Below are 26,585 nucleotides of genomic sequence, written 5' to 3' on the forward strand. Positions count from 1 at the left end.
ATTCTCTTGCACCCAACAACTAGATAGGATGTGTGAGAGGACTATGGTGATTATACTTAGTTTTTATGACTTCAATCAAAAGTTTGTTATTTTACAATAGCACCGGAGCGTGTTATTACTTCTCTGGCAGAGTTTGAAGAAGAATCTACCAGAGTTTTTTACTATGATTTTAACCGGAGTAGTTAAGATCATATTGCTGTTCTCGGCCATCTGAGGGAGGTAAAAGCTTCAGATCAGGGGACAGCGGGCAGATGAATCTGCATTGAGGTATGTAGCAGTTTTTATTTTCTGAATGGAATTGATGAAAAAATCCTGCCATACCGTTATAATGACATGTATGTATACACTTCAGTATTCTGGGGATGGTATTTCACCGGAACTACTCTGTTAAAGGTCACTAATCCTTTTAATAAGTATTTATCATGTTAAACGTTTTTGCTGGAATGTAGAATCGTTTACATTGCTGAGGTACTGAGTGAATAAATATTTGGGCATTATTTTCCACTTGGCAGTTGTTTGCTTTAATTGTGACAGTTTTGTTTCTCTTCACTGCTGTGTATGAGAGGGAGGGGCCGTTTTTGGCGCTCTTTGCTACGCATCAAAAATTTCCAGTCAGCTACTCTTATATTTCCTGCATGATCCGATTCATCTCTGACAGATCTAAGGGGTCTTCAAACTTCTTTGAAGGGAGGTACATTCTCTCAGCAGAGCTGTGAGAATTTTATATTGACTGTGAATAAAAACGTTGCTCTGTAATTTTTATTTCAAATTTAATTATTGTTATTTTACTAATGGGAACAAACCTTTGCTAAAAGTTGTGTTGTTTTAAAGTTTGATGCTATAACTGTTTTTCAGTTCATTATCTCAACTGTCATTTAATCGTTTAGTACCTCTTTGAGGCACAGTACGTTTTTGCTAAAAAAGATTATAACCAGGTTGCAAGTTATTGCTAGTGTGTTAAACATGTCTGACTCAGAGGAAGATATCTGTGTCATTTGTTCCAATGCCAAGGTGGAGCCCAATAGAAATTTATGTACTAACTGTATTGATGCTACTTTAAATAAAAGTCAATCTGTACAATGTGAACAAATTTCACCAAACTGCGAGGGGAGAGTTATGCCGACTAACTCGCCTCACGCGGCAGTACCTGCATCTCCCGCCCGGGAGGTGCGTGATATTATGGCGCCTAGTACATCTGGGCGGCCATTACAGATAACATTACATGATATGGCTACTGTTATGACTGAAGTTTTGTCTAAATTACCAGAACTAAGAGGCAAGCGTGATCACTCTGGGGTGAGAACAGAGTGCGCTGACAATACTAGGGCCATGTCTGATACTGCGTCACAGCTTGCAGAGCATGAGGACGGAGAGCTTCATTCTGTGGGTGACGGTTCTGATCCAAACAGATTGGATTCAGATATTTCAAATTTTAAATTTAAATTGGAGAACCTCCGTGTATTACTAGGGGAGGTCTTAGCAGCTCTCAATGATTGTAACACCGTTGCAATACCAGAGAAACTGTGTAGGTTGGATAAATACTTTGCGGTACCGGCGAGTACTGACGTTTTTCCTATACCTAAGAGATTAACTGAAATTGTTACTAAGGAGTGGGATAGACCCGGTGTGCCGTTCTCACCCCCTCCAATATTTAGAAAGATGTTTCCAATAGACGCCACCACTCGGGACTTATGGCAAACGGTCCCTAAGGTGGAGGGAGCAGTTTCTACTTTAGCTAAGCGTACCACTATCCCGGTGGAGGATAGCTGTGCTTTTTCAGATCCAATGGATAAAAAATTAGAGGGTTACCTTAAGAAAATGTTTGTTCAACAAGGTTTTATATTGCAACCCCTTGCATGTATCGCGCCGATTACGGCTGCGGCAGCATTTTGGATCGAGTCTCTGGAAGAGAACCTTAGTTCATCTACGCTAGACGACATTATGGACAGGCTTAGAGTCCTTAAACTAGCTAATTCATTCATTTCGGAGGCCGTAGTACATTTAACCAAACTTACGGCTAAGAACTCAGGATTCGCCATACAGGCACGTAGGGCACTGTGGCTAAAATCCTGGTCAGCTGATGTTACTTCTAAGTCCAAATTACTTAATATACCTTTCAAGGGGCAGTCTTTATTTGGGCCCGGTTTGAAAGAAATTATCGCTGACATTACAGGAGTTAAGGGCCACGCCCTACCTCAAGACAAAGCCAAAGCTAAGGCTAGACAGTCTAATTTCTCCAACATAGGTGTGTCCGGTCCACGGCGTCATCCTTACTTGTGGGATATTCTCTTCCCCAACAGGAAATGGCAAAGAGCCCAGCAAAGCTGGTCACATGATCCCTCCTAGGCTCCGCCTACCCCAGTCATTCTCTTTGCCGTTGTACAGGCAACATCTCCACGGAGATGGCTTAGTTTTTTAGTGTTTAACTGTAGTTTTTCATTATTCAATCAAGAGTTTGTTATTTTCAAATAGTGCTGGTACGTACTATTTACTCAGAAACAGAAAAGAGATGAAGAATTCTGTTTGTATGAGGAAAATGATTTTAGCAACCGTAACTAAAATCCATGGCTGTTCCACACAGGACTGTTGAGAGCAATTAACTTCAGTTGGGGGAACAGTTTGCAGTCCTTTGCTGCTTGAGGTATGACACATTCTAACAAGACGATGTAATGCTGGAAGCTGTCATTTTCCCTATGGGATCCGGTAAGCCATGTTTATTACGATTGTAAATAAGGGCTTCACAAGGGCTTATTTAGACTGTAGACTTTTTTTGGGCTAAATCGATTGATTTTAACACTTATTTAGCCTTGAGGAATCATTTATTCTGGGTATTTTGATATAATAATATCGGCAGGCACTGTTTTAGACACCTTATTCTTTAGGGGCTTTCCCAAAGCATAGGCAGAGTCTCATTTTCGCGCCGGTGTTGCGCACTTGTTTTTGAGAGGCATGGCATGCAGTCGCATGTGAGAGGAGCTCTGATACTTATAAAAGACTTCTGAAGGCGTCATTTGGTATCGTATTCCCCTTTGGTTTTGGTTGGGTCTCAGCAAAGCAGATACCAGGGACTGTAAAGGGGTTTAAAGCTTAAAACGGCTCCGGTTCCGTTATTTTAAGGGTTAAAGCTTCCAAAATTGGTGTGCAATATAATAGTATAGTGCTTTAAGACACTGTGGTGAAAGTTTGGTGAATTTTGAACAATTCCTTCATGTTTTTTCGCAATTGCAGTAATAAAGTGTGTTCAGTTTAAAATTTAAAGTGACAGTAACGGTTTTATTTTAAAACGTTTTTTGTACTTTCTTATCAAGTTTATGCCTGTTTAACATGTCTGAACTACCAGATAGACTGTGTTCTGAATGTGGGGAAGCCAGAATTCCTATTCATTTAAATAAATGTGATTTATGTGATAATGACAATGATGCCCAAGATGATTCCTCAAGTGAGGGGAGTAAGCATGGTACTGCATCATTCCCTCCTTCGTCTACACGAGTCTTGCCCACTCAGGAGGCCCCTAGTACATCTAGCGCGCCAATACTCCTTACTATGCAACAATTAACGGCTGTAATGGATAATTCTGTCAAAAACATTTTAGCCAAAATGAACCCTTGTCAGCGTAAGCGTGGATGCTCTGTTTTAGTTACTGAAGAGCATGACGACGCTGATATTAATATCTCTGAAGGGCCCCTAACCCAATCTGAGGGGGCCAGGGAGGTTTTGTCTGAGGGAGAAATTACTGATTTAGGGAACATTTCTCAGCAGGCTGAATCTGATGTGATTACATTTAAATTTAAATTGGAACATCTCCGCATTTTGCTTAAGGAGGTATTATCCACTCTGGATGATTGTGAAAATTTGGTCATCCCAGAGAAACTATGTAAAATGGACAAGTTCCTAGAGGTGCCGGGGCTCCCAGAAGCTTTTCCTATACCCAAGCGGGTGGCGGACATTGTTAATAAAGAATGGGAAAGGCCCGGTATTCCTTTCGTCCCTCCCCCCATATTTAAAAAATTGTTTCCTATGGTCGACCCCAGAAAGGACTTATGGCAGTCAGTCCCCAAGGTCGAGGGAGCGGTTTCTACTTTAAACAAACGCACCACTATTCCCATAGAGGATAGTTGTGCTTTCAAAGATCCTATGGATAAAAAATTAGAAGGTTTGCTTAAAAAGATGTTTGTTCAGCAGGGTTACCTTCTACAACCCATTTCATGCATTGTCCCTGTCACTACAGCCGCATATTTCTGGTTTGATGAACTGATTAAGGTGCTCGATAGTGACTCTCCTCCTTATGAGGAGATTATGGACAGAATCAATGCTCTCAAATTGGCTAATTCTTTCACTCTAGACGCCTCTTTGCAATTGGCTAAGTTAGCGGCTAAGAATTCTGGGTTTGCTATTGTGGCGCGCAGAGCGCTTTGGTTGAAATCTTGGTCGGCTGATGCGTCTTCCAAGAACAAGCTACTAAACATTCCTTTCAAGGGGAAAACGCTGTTTGGTCCTGACTTGAAAGAGATTATCTCTGATATCACTGGGGGTAAGGGCCACGCCCTTCCTCAGGATCGGCCTTTCAAGGCAAAAAATAGACCTAATTTTCGTCCCTTTCGTAAAAACGGACCAGCCCAAGGTGCTACGTCCTCTAAGCAAGAGGGTAATACTTCTCAGGCCAAGCCAGCTTGGAGACCAATGCAAGGCTGGAACAAGGGAAAGCAGGCCAAGAAACCTGCCACTGCTACCAAGACAGCATGAAATATTGGCCCCCGATCCGGGACCGGATCTGGTGGGGGGCAGACTCTCTCTCTTCGCTCAGGCTTGGGCAAGAGATGTTCTGGATCCTTGGGCGCTAGAAATAGTCTCCCAGGGTTATCTTCTGGAATTCAAGGGACTTTCCCCAAGGGGGAGGTTCCACAGGTCTCAGTTGTCTTCAGACCACATAAAAAGACAGGCGTTCTTACATTGTGTAGAAGACCTGTTAAAAATGGGAGTGATTCATCCTGTTCCATTAAGAGAACAAGGGATGGGGTTCTACTCCAATCTGTTCATAGTTCCCAAAAAAGAGGGAACGTTCAGACCAATCCTAGATCTCAAGATCTTAAACAAATTTCTCAAAGTCCCATCGTTCAAGATGGAAACCATTCGAACTATCCTTCCTTCCATCCAGGAAGGTCAATTCATGACCACGGTGGATTTAAAGGATGCGTATCTACATATTCCTATCCACAAGGAACATCATCGGTTCCTAAGGTTTGCATTCCTGGACAAACATTACCAGTTCGTGGCGCTTCCTTTCGGATTAGCCACTGCTCCAAGGATTTTCACAAAGGTACTAGGGTCCCTTCTAGCGGTGCTAAGACCAAGGGGCATTGCAGTAGTACCCTACCTGGACGACATTCTGATTCAAGCGTCGTCCCTCCCTCGAGCAAAGGCTCACACGGACATCGTCCTGGCCTTTCTCAGATCTCACAGCTGGAAAGTGAACGTGGAAAAGAGTTCTCTATCCCCGTCAACAAGGGTTCCCTTCTTGGGAACAATTATAGATTCCTCAGAAATGAGGATTTTTCTAACAGAGGCCAGAATAACAAAGCTTCTGGACTCTTGTCGGATACTTCATTCCGTTCCTCTTCCTTCCGTAGCTCAGTGCATGGAAGTGATCGGGTTGATGGTAGCGGCAATGGACATAGTTCCTTTTGCGCGCATTCATCTAAGACCATTACAACTGTGCATGCTCAGTCAGTGGAATGGGGACTATACAGACTTGTCTCCAAAGATACAAGTAAATCAGAGGACCAGAGACTCACTCCGTTGGTGGCTGTCCCTGGACAACCTGTCACAAGGGATGACATTCCGCAGACCAGAGTGGGTCATTGTCACGACCGACGCCAGTCTGACGGGCTGGGGCGCGGTCTGGGGATCCCTGAAAGCTCAGGGTCTTTGGTCTCGGGAAGAATCTCTTCTACCGATAAATATTCTGGAACTGAGAGCGATATTCAATGCTCTCAAGGCTTGGCCTCAGCTAGCGAGGACCAAGTTCATACGGTTTCAATCAGACAACATGACGACTGTTGCGTACATCAACCATCAGGGGGGAACAAGGAGTTCCCTAGCGATGGAGGAAGTGACCAAGATTATTCTATGGGCGGAGTCTCACTCCTGCCACCTGTCTGCTATCCACATCCCGGGAGTGGAAAATTGGGAAGCGGATTTTCTGAGTCGTCAGACATTGCATCCGGGGGAGTGGGAACTCCATCCGGAAATCTTTGCCCTAGTCACTCAGCTGTGGGGCATTCCAGACATGGATCTAATGGCCTCTCGTCAGAACTTCAAAGTTCCCTGTTACGGGTCCAGATCCAGGGATCCCAAGGCGGCTCTAGTGGATGCACTAGTAGCACCTTGGACCTTCAAACTAGCTTATGTGTTTCCGCCGTTTCCTCTCATTCCCAGGCTGGTAGCCAGGATCAATCAGGAGAGGGCGTCGGTGATCTTGATAGCTCCTGCGTGGCCACGCAGGACTTGGTATGCAGATCTGGTGAATATGTCATCGGCTCCACCTTGGAAGCTACCTTTGAGACGAGACCTTCTTGTTCAGGGTCCGTTCGAACATCCGAATCTGGTTTCACTCCAGCTGACTGCCTGGAGATTGAACGCTTGATTTTATCGAAGCGAGGTTTCTCAGATTCTGTTATCGATACTCTTGTTCAGGCCAGAAAGCCTGTAACTAGAAAGATTTACCACAAAATTTGGAAAAAATATATCTGTTGGTGTGAATCTAAAGGATTCCCTTGGGACAAGGTTAAGATTCCTAGGATTCTATCCTTCCTTCAAGAAGGATTGGAAAAAGGATTATCGGCAAGTTCCCTGAAGGGACAGATTTCTGCCTTGTCGGTGTTACTTCACAAAAAGCTGGCAGCTGTGCCAGATGTTCAAGCCTTTGTTCAGGCTTTGGTTAGAATTAAGCCTGTTTACAAACCTTTGACTCCTCCTTGGAGTCTCAATTTAGTTCTTTCAGTTCTTCAGGGGGTTCCGTTTGAACCCTTACATTCCGTTGATATTAAGTTATTATCTTGGAAAGTTTTGTTTTTAGTTGCAATTTCTTCTGCTAGAAGAGTTTCAGAATTATCTGCTCTGCAGTGTTCCCCTCCTTATCTGGTGTTCCATGCAGATAAGGTGGTTTTACGTACTAAACCTGGTTTTCTTCCGAAAGTTGTTTCTAACAAAAACATTAACCAGGAGATTATCGTGCCTTCTCTGTGTCCGAAACCAGTTTCAAAGAAGGAACGTTTGTTGCACAATTTGGATGTTGTTCGCGCTCTAAAATTCTATTTAGATGCTACAAAGGATTTTAGACAAACATCTTCCTTGTTGGTTGTTTATTCAGGTAAAAGGAGAGGTCAAAAAGCAACTTCTACCTCTCTCTCTTTTTGGATTAAAAGCATCATCAGATTGGCTTACGAGACTGCCGGACGGCAGCCTCCCGAAAGAATCACAGCTCATTCCACTAGGGCTGTGGCTTCCACATGGGCCTTCAAGAACGAGGCTTCTGTTGATCAGATATGTAGGGCAGCGACTTGGTCTTCACTGCACACTTTTACCAAATTTTACAAGTTTGATACTTTTGCTTCTTCTGAGGCTATTTTTGGGAGAAAGGTTTTGCAAGCCGTGGTGCCTTCCATTTAGGTGACCTGATTTGCTCCCTGCCTTCATCCGTGTCCTAAAGCTTTGGTATTGGTTCCCACAAGTAAGGATGACGCCGTGGACCGGACACACCTATGTTGGAGAAAACAGAATTTATGTTTACCTGATAAATTTCTTTCTCCAACGGTGTGTCCGGTCCACGGCCCGCCCTGGTTTTTTTAATCAGGTCTGATAATTTATTTTCTTTAACTACAGTCACCACGGTACCATATGGTTTCTCCTATGCTAATATTCCTCCTTAACGTCGGTCGAATGACTGGGGTAGGCGGAGCCTAGGAGGGATCATGTGACCAGCTTTGCTGGGCTCTTTGCCATTTCCTGTTGGGGAAGAGAATATCCCACAAGTAAGGATGACGCCGTGGACCGGACACACCGTTGGAGAAAGAAATTTATCAGGTAAACATAAATTCTGTTTTTCGTCCCTTTCGGAATTTCAAAACAGGAGCAGCATCAACCTCCACTGCACCAAAACAGGAAGGAGCTGTTGCTCGTTACAGGCAAGGCTGGAAACCTAACCAGTCCTGGAACAAGGGCAAACAGGCCAGGAAACCTGCTGCTGCCCCAAAGACAGCATGAACCGAGAGCCCCCGATCCGGGACCGGATCTAGTGGGGGGCAGACTTTCTCTCTTCGCCCAGGCCTGGGCAAGAGATGTTCAGGATCCCTGGGCGCTAGAGATCATATCTCAGGGATACCTTCTAGACTTCAAATTATCTCCCCCAAGAGGGAGATTTCATCTGTCAAGGTTGTCAACAAACCAGATAAAGAGAGAAGCGTTTCTACGCTGTGTACAAGATCTGTTATTAATGGGAGTGATCCATCCGGTTCCGCAGTCGGAACAAGGACAAGGGTTCTACTCAACCCTGTTTGTGGTTCCCAAAAAAGAGGGAACTTTCAGGCCAATCTTAGATTTAAAGATTCTAAACAAATTCCTAAGAGTTCCATCGTTCAAAATGGAAACTATTCGGACAATCTTACCCATGATCCAAAAGGGTCAGTACATGACCACAGTGGATTTAAAAGATGCTTACCTTCACATACCGATTCACAAAGATCATCACCGGTATCTACGGTTTGCCTTCCTAGACAGGCACTACCAGTTCGTAGCTCTTCCATTCGGATTGGCTACGGCCCCAAGAATCTTCACAAAGGTTCTGGGTGCCCTTCTGGCGGTACTAAGACCGCGAGGGATTTCGGTAGCTCCGTACCTAGACGACATTCTAATACAAGCTTCAAGTTTTCAAACTGCCAAGTCTCATACAGAGTTAGTTCTGGCATTTCTAAGGTCGCATGGATGGAAAGTGAACGAAAAGAAGAGTTCTCTTTTTCCTCTCACAAGAGTTCCATTCTTGGGGACTCTTATAGATTCTGTAGAAATGAAGATTTACCTGACAGAAGACAGGTTAACAAAGCTTCAAGATGCATGCCGTGTCCTTCATTCCATTCAACACCCGTCAGTAGCTCAATGCATGGAGGTGATCGGCTTAATGGTAGCGGCAATGGACATAGTACCTTTTGCACGCCTACTCCTCAGACCGCTGCAATTGTGCATGCTAAGTCAGTGGAATGGGGATTACTCAGATTTGTCCCCTACTCTGAATCTGAATCAAGAGACCAGAAATTCTCTTCTATGGTGGCTTTATCGGCCACACCTGTCCAGGGGGATGCCATTCAGCAGGCCAGACTGGACAATCGTAACAACAGACGCCAGCCTACTAGGTTGGGGCGCTGTCTGGAATTCTCTGAAGGCTCAGGGATTATGGAATCAGGAGGAGAGTCTCCTTCCAATAAACATTCTGGAATTGAGAGCAGTTCTCAATGCCCTTCTGGCTTGGCCCCAATTAACAACTCGGGGGTTCATCAGGTTTCAGTCGGACAATATCACGACTGTAGCTTACATCAACCATCAGGGAGGGACAAGGAGCTCCCTAGCAATGATGGAAGTATCAAAGATAATTCGCTGGGCAGAGTCTCACTCTTGCCACCTGTCAGCAATCCACATCCCGGGAGTGGAGAACTGGGAGGCGGATTTCTTGAGTCGCCAGACTTTTCATCCGGGAGAGTGGGAACTTCATCCGGAGGTCTTTGCCCAAATACTTCGACGTTGGGGCAAACCAGAGATAGATCTCATGGCGTCTCGCCAGAACGCCAAACTTCCTCACTACGGGTCCAGATCCAGGGATCCGGGAGCGGTTCTGATAGATGCTTTGACAGCACCTTGGAACTTCGGGATGGCTTATGTGTTTCCACCCTTCCCGCTGCTTCCTCGATTGATTGCCAAAATCAAACAGGAGAGAGCATCTGTGATTCTAATAGCGCCTGCATGGCCACGCAGGACTTGGTATGCAGATCTAGTGGACATGTCATCCTGTCCGCCTTGGTCTCTACCTCTAAGACAGGACCTTCTGATACAGGGTCCATTCAAACATCAAAATCTAACTTCTCTGAAACTGACTGCTTGGAAATTGAACGCTTGATTTTATCAAAACGTGGTTTTTCTGAGTCGGTTATTGATACCCTGATACAGGCTAGGAAGCCTGTTACCAGAAAGATTTACCATAAAATATGGCGCAAATACCTATACTGGTGTGAATCCAAACGTTACTCTTGGAGTAAGGTTAGGATCCCTAGGATATTGTCCTTTCTACAAGAAGGTTTAGAAAAGGGTTTATCAGCCAGTTCATTAAAGGGACAGATTTCAGCTCTGTCCATCTTGTTACACAGGCGTCTGTCAGAAAATCCAGACGTCCAGGCCTTTTGTCAGGCTTTAGCTAGGATCAAGCCTGTGTTTAAAACCGTTGCTCCACCATGGAGTTTAAACTTAGTTCTTAACGTTTTACAGGGTGTTCCGTTTGAACCCCTTCATTCCATTGATATAAAATTGTTATCTTGGAAAGTTCTGTTTTTAATGGCTATCTCCTCGGCTCGAAGAGTCTCTGAGTTATCAGCATTACATTGTGATTCTCCTTATCTGATTTTTCACTCAGACAAGGTAGTTCTGCGTACTAAACCTGGGTTCTTACCTAAGGTAGTCACTGACAGGAATATCAATCAAGAGATTGTTGTTCCATCCTTGTGTCCAAATCCTTCTTCAAAGAAGGAACGTCTTCTACACAATCTGGATGTAGTTCGTGCCCTCAAGTTCTACTTGCAGGCAACTAAAGATTTTCGCCAAACTTCTTCCCTGTTTGTCGTTTATTCTGGACAGAGGAGAGGTCAAAAAGCTTCTGCTACTTCTCTCTCTTTTTGGCTTCGTAGCATAATACGTTTAGCCTATGAGACTGCTGGACAGCAGCCTCCTGAAAGAATTACAGCTCACTCCACTAGAGCTGTGGCTTCCACTTGGGCCTTTAAGAATGAGGCCTCTGTTGAACAGATTTGCAAGGCTGCAACTTGGTCTTCGCTTCATACTTTTTCCAAATTTTACAAATTTGACACTTTTGCTTCTTCGGAGGCTATTTTTGGGAGAAAGGTTCTTCAGGCAGTGGTTCCTTCTGTATAATGAGCCTGCCTATCCCTCCCGTCATCCGTGTACTTTTGCTTTGGTATTGGTATCCCAGAAGTAATGATGACCCGTGGACTGATCACACATAACAGAAGAAAACATAATTTATGCTTACCTGATAAATTCCTTTCTTCTGTTGTGTGATCAGTCCACGGCCCGCCCTGTTTTTAAGGCAGGTAAGTATCTTTTAAATTATACTCCAGTCACCACTTCACCCTTGGTTACTCCTTTCTCGTTGATTCTTGGTCGAATGACTGGGACTGACGTAGAGGGGAGGAGCTATATCAGCTCTGCTGGGTGAATCCTCTTGCATTTCCTGTTGGGGAGGAGTTATATCCCAGAAGTAATGATGACCCGTGGACTGATCACACAACAGAAGAAAGGAATTTATCAGGTAAGCATAAATTATGTTTTTTGTTTTTTTTTGAAGATTAGGGCTCCGTTTGGCTGCTCCTGCGGTAGACCTTTTATCTTCTTGGGCGTTAACCTACGGGTTGCCTAATATTTTCTTTTTATCCGATTAGGATGTCTTTTAATTTATTTTCCTTTGGAAATCTTAAACTGGGATCGATACTTTGTTACTTCTGCGGAAGTGTTTTTGGGGACATGTTAGTTATATGTTTGTTTCCCTTCTTCCCCTCTGAGGGAGGATTTATGCAGCTTGACGGTTAGGACCCGGGTTGCAGGCTGGTCTTGTTGGGTTTGGTTCTGTCTTGTGGCTGTTCAGACATGTGGCGCCGTTCTAATTGGCTGGTCCGGCCGAGGCGCCGAGTGCTCATGTTATCATTTTGTTTTACATTCAACTAAGCATTCTAGAGGACCTGTGGGTCTGCAAGGCAGGAAAGGTTGTTTCAGTCCTTATAGCCTTCAATTTGGATGACTGGGTCAGTGGATGTTCCACTGCGTCACTCGTGTCTGGTATTGTCGGACCCTAGAGTTCCTCCCCCACGTGGTGGAGAGTTGGAGGGCTTAGCGCCTTCTTACCGCAGGGGGAGCGGTTTGGCCTTTTTCTTTTGACTTTTGGATTTGGTTCTCAGCAGCTAGTAGTTTGAAGGCAAGTTCAGCTGCCTTGCAGTGGATGGTTTGCAGAATGTAACCAGCTGCAGCTATTGCACATTGAGTGGTACTGCCTTAGTGTCCTGAGGCTGTTGGTGAGTCTAGAGCTCTAGTGTCGTCGTATGACTTTTACCACCTTAGCTCCTTTGGAGTGTGGGAGGGGTGGTCTCTTCCTTGGGTCGGGACTTTCTCGTTATCCGGGTTAATCTGGATATTGCATTAGTATCCCCTTTGGTCTGCGTTGTTTCAGGCGGGGTGTTAAGTTTGCGGATATTGTTGGTTTAAACAATTAGGGGTTCGGACCTGTTCTCCCTGAGGCTTCCGGTTGCTGAGTTTCACTCGGCATTTTCCCTTGTGGATCCCATTGTGGGTTGTTACCGGACCTTAGGCTCCAGGGTTGGTTCGGGGTTCCCCAGTTCCTGGAAATTTGGGCTATGTCCTTTTACTCGGATTACTTGACCTGTTCTTGGTTGGCCACGTTTTCGGAGTCCGTTGCTCATTGGGCTTATTTTGTACTTTAGGCGGTTTCCCTTGGTCAGCTTGCTGTAGTATCCATTGAATTCACTGCTCTGCAGGTGAATGGACTTGCAGTGTCTCTGCTGCTACTATTGCACTTTGGTTGCGTGTTAGCAGGCTAGTTTTTAGGGGAATCACTTTCAACAGGGCTTCTGTGTTGGGGATTGATTTCTCCTTTTAGCCTGTGGCTTGTGGAAGGTGTTGCCTTTTAGCCCTTTCCCCTACTTGGGTGAGAGCTTAGTCTCCTTTTTATGGAGATGTGGTCCTTAGGGCTTCTCCAGGATCAGGAGATGGGACCTGTGAGTTTCCCTAGCTGAGAGGGATATTCTCTCTGGGTTGTTCGTTCCATTTGGAGTCTTTCTGGCTCCATGTCAAGACTAAGTTGGACCTTTTTTGCTAGATCCTTTGGGTCTACGGTCCTGTTTGTTCTAAGGAGTTGGGTTGCACCCGTGCTCTCTTAGATTGGCTGTGGCCATTCTTCCGCTCGTCTTTGAGCTGGTTTTGGGGTTCTTCTGTTCCCCTGTTTCAGACATGCCGTTGCTGGGGCTGGCCCGGCTGGTAAAGGTTTCTGAGAGACGTTGTCATCTCCAGGATCTAGGTGGGCATAGTAGCTATAGCTAGCTCCCTAAGCTTACAAGCAGAGGGATTGCTCCATCTCGGGTCTGGGTGTCACTTCTCTTTCTTGGGGGGACCTTGTGGAGGTTGGGATCCCACCTTTTTAGGAAGTCCTTTGGGTAGGTCTGATGGCTTGGATTGCCTTGAGTGTGCCCTCTGTCTGGGAGTTGTCTTTTGCAATCTGTTCTTTTGCTGGCCGCTTTTGCTCTCTGTAAGCATTCTCGGTCATCCTGAGGATGGCAGTGTGTTCTTGGTTCAGAGTTTTTCATCTTTTTGACGTTTTTTTTGTAGTGGAATACTTCAGTGTTCCAAGTTCAGACGATGTGAGGACTCCGTATTCTGTTGTCTTATGGTGCTTTGCACAACATTTGAGAGAGGTTTTTCTGTTCATATGCCGGTCCGATACCTTCGGTTCCCTGGTCTAGGCGTAGTCTCCCCTTGTCGGTTGGGACCCTTTTGGGCCCTTGTGAGTTGGGCTAGCTCTTTTTGGGGGGTGGGGGGTTTCCTTTATGGATTGTGACCTTTTGTTTTTTTCCTTCCGTTCTTCTGGCCCTATCCCTTTGGGAATTTAGGCTGGTGCTCCCTTCTTTAGTGAGGGGTGAGTGGTGAGGGACTGACTGTACGGCGACGGTGTCTCCTAGAGGCCTGTTGGCTCAGTTGAGTCCAATTTTGCGGTCTCTAGCTAGGCTCTGGACTACCTGCAGGTCAGTGTCCTTGGGGCCTTTTCCTTTTTAGTTTTCTCGGCTTCGGACGAAGCTGGGTTATTTGTGGGCAGTGGTTTCAGGCTTGGTGCCCTCAGAATGGGCCGCCTATTGTACCCTCCCGTCTTGGCATTCAGTGTCCTCTATAGCTTGGGTATTGTTTTCCCAAAAGTAATGAATGCAGCTGTGGACTCTTTCCATTTAAGAAGAAAAACATAAATTATGCTTACCTGATAAATTTCCTTTTCTTCTGATGGAAAGTGTCCACAGCTCCCCGCCCGTAACTTATGTGGGCCGTCCTTTTTATTCTTCTGGCACCTTTCACCCTGATATTTCTTCTACTGTTCCTTGTTCCTCGGCTGAATGACTGGGGGGTGAGGGGAATGGGAGGAGTATTTAAGCCTTTGGCTGGGGTGTCTTTGCCTCCTCCTGGTGGCCAGGTTTTTATGTCCCAAAAGTAATGAATGCAGCTGTGGACTCTTTCCATCAGAAGAAAAGATAAGGCAAGCATAATTTGTTTTTTTTAAAGGGATAGTAAAGTCCAAATTAAACTTTCATGATTCAGATAGGGCATGCAATTTTAAACAACTTTCCAATTTAATTTATCATCAAATTTGCTATGTTTTCTTAGTATTCTTTGTTAAAAGCTAAACCTAGGTAGGCTCATAAACTCATTTTTAAAGGGACACTCAATCAAAATTAAACTTTCATTATTCAGATAGAGCATGCCACTTTAAACAACTTTACAATTTACTTCCATTATCTAAATGTGCACAGTCTTTTTATATTTAAACTTTTTGAGTCACCAGCTCCTATTGAGCATGTGCAAGAATAATTGTGTATGCATTTGTGAATGGCTGATGGCTGTCACATGGTACGTGTATGCATTTGTGAATGGCTGCCGGCTGTCACATGGTACAGGGGGAATGGAAAAAGACATAACTCTTAAAATTGTCAGAAAAAAAATCTACTCATTTGGAGTTCAGACTAAGTGCTATTGCATTGTCTTGTTATCTTGCATTTGTTGATTATGCAAATCTACTGTGTTGACTGGTCCTTTAAGTTGTTGAAAGCCATCTTATAATCTCATTGCATTGTCATAATGCATTTTGACAGTTTTTCAGTTAGATACTGCTAGTTCATGTGTGCCATATAGATAACGTGTTCACTCCCGTGGAGTTATTTGAGTCTCATTGGATAAAATGCATGCATGTCAAAAGAACTGAAATAATGGGGCTGTTTGCAGAGGGTAGGATACAAGGTAATCACAGAGGTAAAAAGTGTATTAATATAACTGTGTTTGATATGCAAAACAGGATAATAGGTAATAAAGGGATTATCTTTTTAAACTATATAGTTTTTCCAGTAGACTGTCCCTTTAAGCAAAACCATATGAAAACGGGAGATAGAACCAACAACTGACTGTAAATGGTTCTATAAATAAAAACCGTAAGATTTGTAAAGACCAGTTACGTTTTCATAAAGAGCATAAAACCAACCTTGAGGATACATTGTATTGCTTATGATAAAGTAATGAACTTTTTTATACAGGCATCTTCACATAAAATAAACCGTTTCTTTATTGTAGTTTGAGTGCTATGTTCCTTTAAGACCTGTAACTCAGGCTCCCTTGCCATTGGTGTTTTCATTTCAGTATAGGTATTTAATTCAGGAACACATATTTTATATTTCTTCTAGTTATGCTGTATGGAAACTGATCTGGTTATTTACAAGCGTTATCAAATTGTATTTCTTGCTACACAAAAAGGGCTATAATAGGAAAAAAAATTACCTGCTTTAATTTGTTACTAGCTGAAATTATGTTATGTGTTTAACCCCTTTGTGGGGGTTAAACACATGATAGTGCAGGGTTGCTAGTCTTAAATGACATGGTCTAACGCAGTGTTTCTCAACCGCGGTCCTCAATTACCCCCAACAGTCCAAGTTTTCATTATGGCTGAACTAGAGCACAGGTGAAATAATCAGCTGATCAGTAACCGTGGTTACTAAGCTGCTGTCACCCATAAGCTGATTATTTTACCTGTGCACTGGTCAGGCTATAATGAAAACCTGGACTTTTGGGGGTCCTTGAGGACCGCGGTTGAGAAACAATGGTCTAACGAATTGGCGCGTGGAACTTTTTTTTTTTTTTATAAAGTCTATTATGGCCCTTAAAGTGAATGTAAACTTGAGCATAGTTGCTCAAGTCATAGGATAGAATTTAAAAATCTTAAATTCATCAAATGTGTAGTATTAACTTATCTTCTTAGATTTTTTACCTTGTAATGCTATAAGGATAAGCGCCGTTCCTCCACCCACATTATTCATCAATTGATTGAGAGATGAAAAATCTGCAATCCACTAATTGTTTCCCCCCAGGGCATTCAGGCCCTTTGCACAAACGTCATGGCCCAGGCGAGAAACAAGATTAGTGGATTGCAGATTCGTCATCTGTCAATCAATTGATGAATATGGCCGGCGGAGGAACGGCGCTTATTCTTATAGCATTACAAGGTAAAAATCTCAGAAGATAAGTATATACTACACATTTGATGAATGAAAGTATCATTCATTTTTTAAATGCTATCCTATGACTTGAGCGACTATGCTCAAGTTTACATTCACTTTAAGCTAGACACACCACATACAGTTATACTTTTTCATGGTAAACATTGTCAAACATGTTTTGTTATTGTTATAAAGGGAAATTGATGCTAATTTGAGATTGATTCCTATACAATAATTTCGAGATTTATGATGATCCTTTAAAAATGAAACTAGACCAAAAATAGGGTGTATAGGTTTGACTGGCTCCTTTTAAAATGAATGTTTTGCTGAAAAATATTTTTGCATATTCCTCAAACTGATTCTCACACCGCTATATTTGCAGCTAAATGTTCCGTTTACTACATTGGCATCAACGTTACCAGCACAACTGGATCCTGTGATACCATCTCTAGCCCCTGTGATCCCAGCTTTAAATCCTATCATCCCAGCTCTTGCTGAGCTGCCACAGCCGCCTCTCATGGGCAATGTAGATCCTACAAAGGTTGATGAAATTAGGAGGACAATTTACGTTGGAAATTTAAATTCCCAGGTAGCTTATGTATGCCAGAAATTATTTTATTTTTTTGACGTATGGGACAGAGCTAATTTTTTTTATAGCGATTTTTATAATGGACCTCAGTGTATTTGTATTACAGGAACTTGATACCCAAATATTTATTTCATGATTCAGATAGAGCCTACACTTTAAAAAAAACAAAAACGTTTTAAATTTGCTTGTGCTAAAAAATTTGGTTTGTTCTCATGGTATTCTTTGTTGACCATACCAAGATAGTTAGCATTCATTTGTCTGTAGCTCTGTAGGGCAGCAGTTTGTGTAAACTACTGCCATCTAGTGTTCATTGAAATGTATAACACTGTTTAAAGCATTTTTACAAAACATAGAAACATAGATATTGACAGCAAATACGAGCCTTAGGCCCAGCAAGTCTGCAGGATATTACCTAAAAGTATAACCTTATCTAGTTTGTAGGATAGCCTCATGCTTATCCCAGACATTCTTAAAGTCCCCCACAGTGTTTGTCATTACCACCTCTTGAGGAAGTTTATTCCATGAATCAATCACCCTTTCTGTAAAGAAGTGCTTCCTCAAATTACTCATGAATCTACTACCCTTCAACTTGATGTCATGACCCCTCTTGTTCTTCTGGATCTGTCAGACCTGAGATGCTGTACCTGCCCTGCAGCTGAAGCTCCACCTGTAAGTGCTTATTCCTTCTAGGTGAGAAGGCTCTAGCACAGACATCCTCAAACTTGGCCCTCCAGAGTTTTTGGAGTTACATTTCCCATGATGCTCAGTCAGCATATCAGCTGGCTGAGCATGATGGGAAATGTAGTTCAAAACCTCTGGAGGGCCAAGTTTGAGGATGTCTGCACTAGAACTTTGGGGGTTAATTCCTCCTTTTTAAAGATGGAGATATGAGACAATTATATATCTCCAAGTTTAGGATGTATTTGATGGGCAGTAAGTACAGGGTATTGGACTGCTGGAAATCAGGAGTTTTCCAATGGTGTGAGGGTTACACATTTTTATTGGAACTGAGGCTGTCAGTGAGAGAGTGGTTGAGGAGTTAATTTTCCATCTAAAGAGGAGGAGAGTCAACGGCTTCATTCATTACTTTTGGGAAATAAGAACCTGGCCACCAGGAGGAGGCAAAGACACCCCAGCCAAAGGCTTAAATACCTCCCCCACTCCCCTCATCCCCCATTCATTCTTTTCCTTTCGTCACAGGAGGATGGCAGAGGAGTGCTGAAGATTTGGACTAGTCTCTTATGGAAGGTAGTCGGTGGAGTTATTTAGGTTTTGTGCTGCCCTAGGCACTAAAAAATTCTGCTGCCCCATACCCCTCACCCCCCCCAACTAGGTTTTAGGTCTTTTTTAGGCATAATATTTTTTGGTCAGGATATAACACACACATACATATATATATATATATGAACCGCAAAGTACTGATTGAATCAGGAGCGCTAGTCGCACTTCTCAGGTGTGTTATTTGTGCTGCTGATTGAATCAGCTGTGATTTCTGCTCTGGATCCAGCAGTAGTGCAAGGTCTAAAAAAATATATGTTCTAAGATTAAAATTACAGCTTGTAATTTTGACTATGATGGCGCTTGAGACTTACATTATTCATTTTTTCCCCTTTTCCTGCATTGTGAAATTTCCAAATTTCCTAAGTTTCTATGAAGTAATGGGTACTGCCATGTTAAAAAGTAGTTATCCCTTGTCTAGTCTCTACTACTGAGGACAATTTGAAGACAAAACGTGTGCAAATGAAAACGTTTGTAATATAACATTGCTAAAGAAATGTTTAAAAACTATAACATTACTTTAACATTTGTATATTCCACCAACCATTGTTTGCACAGTTGTACACTCTAAAATGCCCCTAATTGCCCTCAGCAGAAAAGATTAGATAAGAGAAACCTAGGTTTTAACATGGCAGTGCCTATTTCTTTATAGAAGCTAAAATTGTATACATAGGTCTTAAAATTTAAACTGGTATTTTAAAGATACATCTACATATTCCCAAGGTAACCTTTGCTTTCATTATATCATAACTAGCATGTATTTGTGGTTTTATTCTCAATTCCCTATTAAAAGCTTAAATACATGTTAGAAAAAAAATAAGAAAATGCATACATTATATAATAAGCTTTTAGCTATTTTTTTTGTATATATAGATGACAACCTTTGACTTTAATTATCAACGTTTCTCAAGACACACAAATGTATGTACATATGCACACAGTCACACAAAAACGCATATACATACCAACACTCACATAGTTAAAAAGTTTGAACATTTGTCTTTGCACTTTCGATCAACAATCTGAGCTAAGCAATGAGTTTTGAAGCAGCTCTCACGTAATATACTTGTAATAGACATAACATTTCCCACCATGCCTGCATAGATTCTTTTTTTAGTAAGCTAAGATGGCGAATGAGTAATTTGATTCCTTTAACACAAAACTGACCCTCAACAAACAGAAAACAAAAACCATTTCTTGTTTAAATGACAGCTCTAAAAATAACTGTAGGCAGCTCTTATATATTTTATCCCCATGTGTGTATATATATATATGTGCAGTTCTGAGAACATACTGAATCAAGTTATTCACAAGTGGTTCCCTTTGCCTGTGCTTTTCATCCGCTGCATGTGTCAGAAAGGTTAGGTTGGAGACAAGGTAGGAAATTATGGCACCATATCTATATCGATAGACATATTAAAATTAGATTTTATTCTAAAACCATAGCTTAATTAGCTGCAAAAGAAGGGCACCCATGGGTGTCTGGTGGGCTTCAAACCAGGGCGCCAGAGCTAAATTTTAAGGCACAAGTGGCATCCTGCATTACTGAGTTTTTGCTAGGAGCTAGAGTGTAACCCTCATTCAGCTACAGTAGTAGAGAGGGTGTAAGAGTGCCGCCCTTGGCACGGGCCTTGTTGGCCTAGGACAAAATACGGCCCCTGAGGGTAGTACTCTTCGGAATGGGACTGGAGTTTTAAGTAGTCCTGTCAGCCTCTTAGTGAGAACCTGGATTAAAGTTAGTCCGGAGATGCAGGGAGAGTCTTTCTGCGAAACCATCACGACTCATATTAACAGCTCCACAAGCATTCATTCAGCATTGACAAGTTTCGCTGCCTGCTTTCTGCACTCAAGTCCATGTCAGGAGCGATGCTTCTACCTGTCGCACTTGAAGGGCCTTGTTTCTATTCCACGGTGTTGATTCTGGTAAGATCGTTTCATTTTTTTAATGCATAATGATGATAACATAGAAGACAGGGTCACAGTGTGGCGACTTTTATTTTACGCAATCAAGGGTTAATATTCCTAGTGAGGGGATTATTGAACAGGGGGTTATACAGTCTATTGTTTGTGTTATTGCTGCGTTATGTGCGAGATGTGGCTCTGGCAATGGTGGGTTAACTTCCGGGAGTATTTGCGCGGCCGATTTTGGCTTGTTTTCTCCTTAGTGCAGGGGCGGTCCTGCGAGGCATCCCAGGTGACCGGGTGTGAGTTTTCACTTCCTCTGTTGATCAGTGGCATAGGAGACAAAGCGGTTTCTGTAGTCCGGGTCATAGGAGGTATAAAGGTGCCTGGTTTTTAAGCTAGTCTAGTCCATAATTAAAGCGCAAGCTATGGAGGACTCTGACGCGTTAGAGGGTACTCCCTCTTTAACAAAGTCTCATTCCTGTGTTTTATTGTGAGGAGGTTCTTGTAGATCAGCCTGCTAAACTATGTTCCACATGCCTTGATAAAGTTGCGATGCCTAAAACTAAAGGGATGTCTAGTATTACTGAGCCGGTCACCTCTGAGGGCTCCCCGTCCCGTGAGGTGCGTTACCTACTTTCATCTTCGAGTGCCCATGCAGCGCCCCAAGGTCCAACCATTACTCCTACGGAGAGATTTGTTGGCCGTCAGATTTTGCGGATCAACTGCAAACAGCGGTATCGAAAGTGTTCCACGTTCTGCTAAGTGCAAGCGTAGGGCGTATCATAACGGCCTGGCCCAGGAGTTGTCTACGCCTTTGTAAATATCAGAGGCGTTATACGATGACGAGGCCCACTCCGACTCTTTGGAGGAGGCTCCTTCTGGTTCAGTCCGTGTCATCTCATCCTCCGGCTGCGGAGGAGCCTGACTTTAGATTTAGGATGGAGAATTTGCACTTTTTGTTGAAGCAAGTGCTTGCTACTCTGGAGGTTCCGGAACCGAAGCTTCCGGAGCAACTTTAGATTCCTAAGCTTGATAAGGTTTACAAGGGCAGGGGGGTGCCTCAGACCTTCCCGGTTCCTGTTAAGATGGCTAATATTAAGAATAAATGGGAGCCATCTCTACGCTCGCGAAGCGGACGACTATTCCTCTCGAGGATAGTTTGTCGTTTAAAGAGCCCATGGATAAAAAGTTGGAAAACATGTTAAGGAAAATGTTTCAACACACAGGGTTTGTTTTTCAACCGGGAGCGGCTGTAGCCGCAGTTTCCGGAGCTGCAACATATTGGTGTGAATCCCTGTGTGATATGGTCAAGAGGGAGACTTCCATCGACGAGATACAGGAGAAGATTAAGGCGTTGAAGGTTGCCAATTCTTTAATTTGCGATGCCAATATGCAAATTTTTCACCTGAACGCAAAGGTTTCAGGATTTTCTTTTTTAGCTTGCAGGGCTCTGTGGCTAAAGGCTTGGTCTGCGGACATGACCTTTAAGTCGAGGCTGTTGTCCCTGCCTTTTCAAGGAAAGATTCTGTTCGGTCCAGGATTGGATTCGATCATATCATATCCACGGTTACGGGTTGCAAGGGAGCTTTCCTACCACAGGATAAGAAGGCGAAGCCTAAGGGAATCTACTTTTTGTCCCTTTCGCACAGACAAGGCCCAGCACCAGCAGCCCGTCGCAAAGCTGATCAATCCAAGGGAACTTGAAAGCCTGCTCAGTCTTGGAAGAAGTCCAAGCAGAACAAGGACCCCCGACTAAATCGGCATGAAGGGGCAGCCCCCGACTGGGCTCCGGACCAAGTAGGGGGCAGATTATCTATATTCTCTGGAGCCTGGTTGCAGGACGTTCAGGACCCTTGGGTTCTGGAGGTTGTCGCCCAGGCTTACAGGATAGGGTTCAGGTCCCATCCGCCAAGGGGCAGATTCCTCCTGTCAAACCTGTCTTCAAGACTGGAAAAGAGAGAGGCCTTTCTAGATTGTGTGAGGGATCCCGCCTCTCTAGGTGTTAACTTACCAGTACCCCGAGCAGAAAGGGGTCTAGGGTACTATTCAAATCTTTGTGGCTCCAAAGAAGGAGGGCACATTCTGCCCGATTCTGGACTGAATGTGTTTAAACAAGTTTCTGGCTGTTCCATCGTTCTAAATGGAAACAATCAGATCTATTCTGCCCCTAGTTCAAGAGGGACAGTTCATGACGACAATAGACTTGAAGGATGCTTACCTTCATGTTCCAATTCACAGGGACCACTTCAAGTTCCTAAGATTTGCATTTCTGGACCAACTCTTCCAGTTTGTGGCCCTTCCCTTTGGCCTGGCGACGGCCCCAAGAGTCTTAACGAAGGTTCTGGGGGTGCTTCTTGCAGTGGTCAGATCCAGGGGCATTGCTGTGGCGCCCTTTTTGGACGACATCCTAGTCCAGGCGCCGTCGTTCAGCCTCGTAGAGGATCATTCGAGGGCTCTTCTTTTATTGCGCCAATCTCACGGTTGGAAGATCAACTCAGGAAAGAGTTCACTGGTTCCCAGCAACAGGGTGGAGTTCCTGGGCATGATAATACTCTATGTCCATGAAAATATTTCTCACAGATCAACATCGCAGTAAGATTGCGTCCACCTGTCTTGCCCTTCAGTCTTACTCAAGCACTTCGGTGGCTCAGTGTATGGAGTGTATGGACTCATGATTTCCAGCATAGACATCATCCCTTTCGCCAGGTTCCATCTCAGACCTCTTCAATTGTGCATGTTGATACAGTGGAACGGCGATCATTCAGATGTGTCACAGCTTATATCCTTGGATGCTCGGACCAGGGACGCCCTATCTTGGGGATCTGTCCGGAGCATCTGTCCCTGGGGACATCCTTCCTGTGACCGTCCTCTGAGATTGTGACCACGGACGTGAGCCTGGCAGGATGGGGAGCTGTTTGGGGTGCCAGATTGGCACAAGGAAAATGGAACCGGGAGGAGTCTCTTCTTTCGATAAATATTCTAGAACTTTGAGCAATTTACAATGCTCTGAGGGCGTATCCTCCTCTGGGGTCGTTCAGGTTCATCAGATTCCAGACTGACAACATTACCTCAGAGGATTACATCAACCACCAGGGGGGAAAGAGGAGCTCCCTAGCAATGAGGGAGGTGTCTCGGATTTTGTAGTGGGCGGAGTCCCACAGCTGCTCGCTCTCAGCGATCCACATTCCAGGGATCCGGGGGAATGGTCTCTTCACCCCGAAGTGTTTACGGAAATTTGTCTCAGGTGGGGAACGCCGGAGATAGATCTCATCGCGTCCAGACTCAATTGCAAGCTACCCCGATACGGGTCGTGGGATCCCCAGGCAAAGCTGATAGATGCCTTAGTGGTGCCTTGGGGATTCAGCCTAGCTTACATTTTTCCACCGTTACCACTTCTCCCACAAGTAGTGGCACGCATCTAGCAGGAGCGAGCTTCGGCCATCCTGATTGCTCCTTCGTGGCCGCGGAGGACGTGGTTTGCGGATCTGGTGAGGATGTCATCCTCTCCGCAATGCAGGTTACCTTGTCGCAGGGACCTGCTGGAACAGGGTCCCTTTCAACATCAAAATCTCGTTTCTCTGAGGCTGACTGCGTGGAGATTGAACGCTTAGTTTTAGCCAAGAGAGGTTTTTCTGAAAGTGTGATTGACACTCTAGTTCAGGCAAGAAAGCCAGTCACTTGTCACATCTACCATAAGTTGTGGAGGACTTACTTGTCCTGGTGTGAGAAACACTTTTACCCTTGGCAGAAGGTGAAGGTAATCCAGGATTCTGTCTTTTCTCTAAGAATTTTTGGAGAAGGGTCTTGCCGCCAGTTCATCAAAGGGACAGATTTCAGCTTTATCAGTCTTGTTGCCCAGTAAACTCGCTGAGTTTCCTGACATTCAATCTTTTGTTCAGGCTCTGTCTAGAATCAGACCTGTCTTAAGGCAATCTGCTCCCCCATGGAGCTTAAACTTGGTCCTTAAGGTATTGCAAAGGGTTCCGTTTGAGCCTATGTATTCTATTGACATTAAGATTCTGTCCTGGAAGGTTCTTTCTGCCTTGCAATTTGAGTCTCCTTATCTGGTCTTTCATGCGGATAAGGCTGTTCTTCGCACCGGTTTGGGGTTTCTTCCCAAGGTGGTGTCTAACCTTAACATCAATCGGGAAATAATTGTTCCTTCTTTGTGTCCTAACCCTTCTCAGGAGAGCTTACTTCAAAATCTGGATATGGTTCGAGCCTTAAAGTTCTATCTTCAGGCTACGAAGGATTTCAGACAGTTTACATCTTTTTGTGGTGTATTCCTGGAAGCGCAAGGGGCAGGGGACCTCTTCTACTGTCCTTTTGGTTGAGGAGCTTGATTCGCTTGGCCTATGAGACAGCAGGACATAAGCCTCCTCAGAGGATCATGGCTCATTCAACTAGAGCTGTGGCTTAGTCTTGGGCCTTCAAGAATGAGGCCTCTATGGAGCAGATTTGTAAGGCGGCTATCTAGTCCTCCTTACACACTTTTACAAAGTTTTACAAATTTGACGTTTGTGCTTCTGCGGAAGCTGTTTTTGGGAGAGAGGTTCTACAGGCTGTGGTGCCCTTTTACCGTCCTGGTTTCATTCAGTGTCCTCTAAAGCTTGGGTATAAGCTACTTCCAGGTGGTAAATGTGCCATTGAACAAGCCACTGAGCTGCTGTTCATTTCTAGCAGATTGCTTCTCTTTCTGTATGCATATTTTCTTCTTGGCATTTGCTTACCCAATGTGCTCAGCTATTTCCCAGTAGTGCATTGCTGCTGCTTTAAGAAAGAATATCGAGAGACTGAAGAAAAAAAATAGAAGTAAATTAGAAAGTTTGTTTAACCTTTTAAAGCCGTTATGCCGTTCTATTCCGTCATAATTAGACTGGGCTTTAAAGCCGTTCTGACGGAATAGAACGTCATAGCTAACGGCTGTCCTGAAGCCTTCTGTGCTGTGAGGACTTGATCGTGTTCTTGGGTGCGTTCCTAGGGTTGTAGGGACGCCCCCCAGATGCGATCCAATAATTGAAATCTTGCGATCGTGTGCACAATCGCGTGGTTTTAATTTGTCTACATCAGAACAGTTGTTCCAATGTAGGCACTTTAACCCTGACACGAAAGGGTTAAAGGACCATGAAATACAGTAGAGTTGCATAATCAACAAATGCATGATAAAAAAGATAATGCAATAGCAACTTCTGAACTTCAAATGAATAGTAGATTTTTTTCTGACAAATTTCAAAGTTATGTCCACTCCTCCTGTATCTTGTCAACCATTAGCCAATCACAAATGCATATACGTATATTCAGTTGGAGCTGGTGACTCAAAAAGTGTAAATATAAAAAGACACTGCACATTTTGTTAATGGAAGTTAATTAAAAAGTTATCTAAAATTATCTGCTCTATCTGAATCATGGAAGTTTAATTTTGACCAAAATTATGCACTATCTGAATCATGAAAGAAAATTTAGGCTTTATGTCTCTTCCCCCCCCCCCCCCCCCCCCTTTCTCATTTTTTCAGACCACAACAGCTGAACAGTTGCTGGAGTATTTTAAGCAAGTTGGCGATGTTCGCTTTGTTCGAATGGCTGGAGATGAGACCCAACCAACACGGTTTGCTTTTGTAGAGTTTTCTGACCAGAACTCGGTGACACGTGCCCTTACATTTAATGGAGTTATGTTTGGTGACAGACCTCTCAAGTAAGTTCCTCCATTATTGACAATATTTAGGTTGTAAATTAGTGATGGATATATATATAAAAAAAAAACTATGTAAAAGTGTAGTTCATATTTTTTTTTTTTTTTTTAAATAGTTTTTATTGAGGTAGCAATGGCATACAAAAACAAACTCTTACATTTGTCATGGCAACACGCCTATCAACATACATTGAATCTCATGTATAATATACAGAAGGCATGTCTTAGTGACAATAAACAATATTAGATCCTAACCAGTAGGAAAATATAACAAGCCATGGGTGGCACCTCTTTTTTTTATATAAGTACATGTTAGCTTGAACACCCTTAAGTAAATTAACAAGTAGTAGTCAAACGGCCTAGCTTTCGTGTAGAATACTAAATAACAAGTAGGCCTTTGGGTGTCCATATCATTCACAACAGAACATATATGCATTATATAAGTACATGTTAACTTGAACACCATTAAGTAAATTAACAAATAGTAGTCAAAAGGCCTGGCTTTCGTGTAGGGTTCTAAATAAAAGGTAGGCCTTTG

The 26,585-nt window shown here is 43.5% G+C and overlaps 1 protein-coding gene across 1 annotated transcript in view; it reads left to right on the plus strand.

The window, feature by feature from the left end:
• SREK1 (splicing regulatory glutamic acid and lysine rich protein 1) overlaps positions 1–26,585 on the plus strand; it is a gene marked incomplete in the record, with an annotated part of 208,720 nt that overhangs the window by 68,360 nt on the left and 113,775 nt on the right. The window contains 2 exon segments of the mRNA XM_053701343.1: positions 16,969–17,175; positions 25,872–26,050. Of these exon segments, the coding sequence (XP_053557318.1) occupies positions 16,969–17,175; positions 25,872–26,050 (386 nt within the window).

This window comes from Bombina bombina, chromosome 2 (assembly GCF_027579735.1).
Source record: "Bombina bombina isolate aBomBom1 chromosome 2, aBomBom1.pri, whole genome shotgun sequence".
Lineage (NCBI taxonomy): Eukaryota > Metazoa > Chordata > Amphibia > Anura > Bombinatoridae > Bombina > Bombina bombina.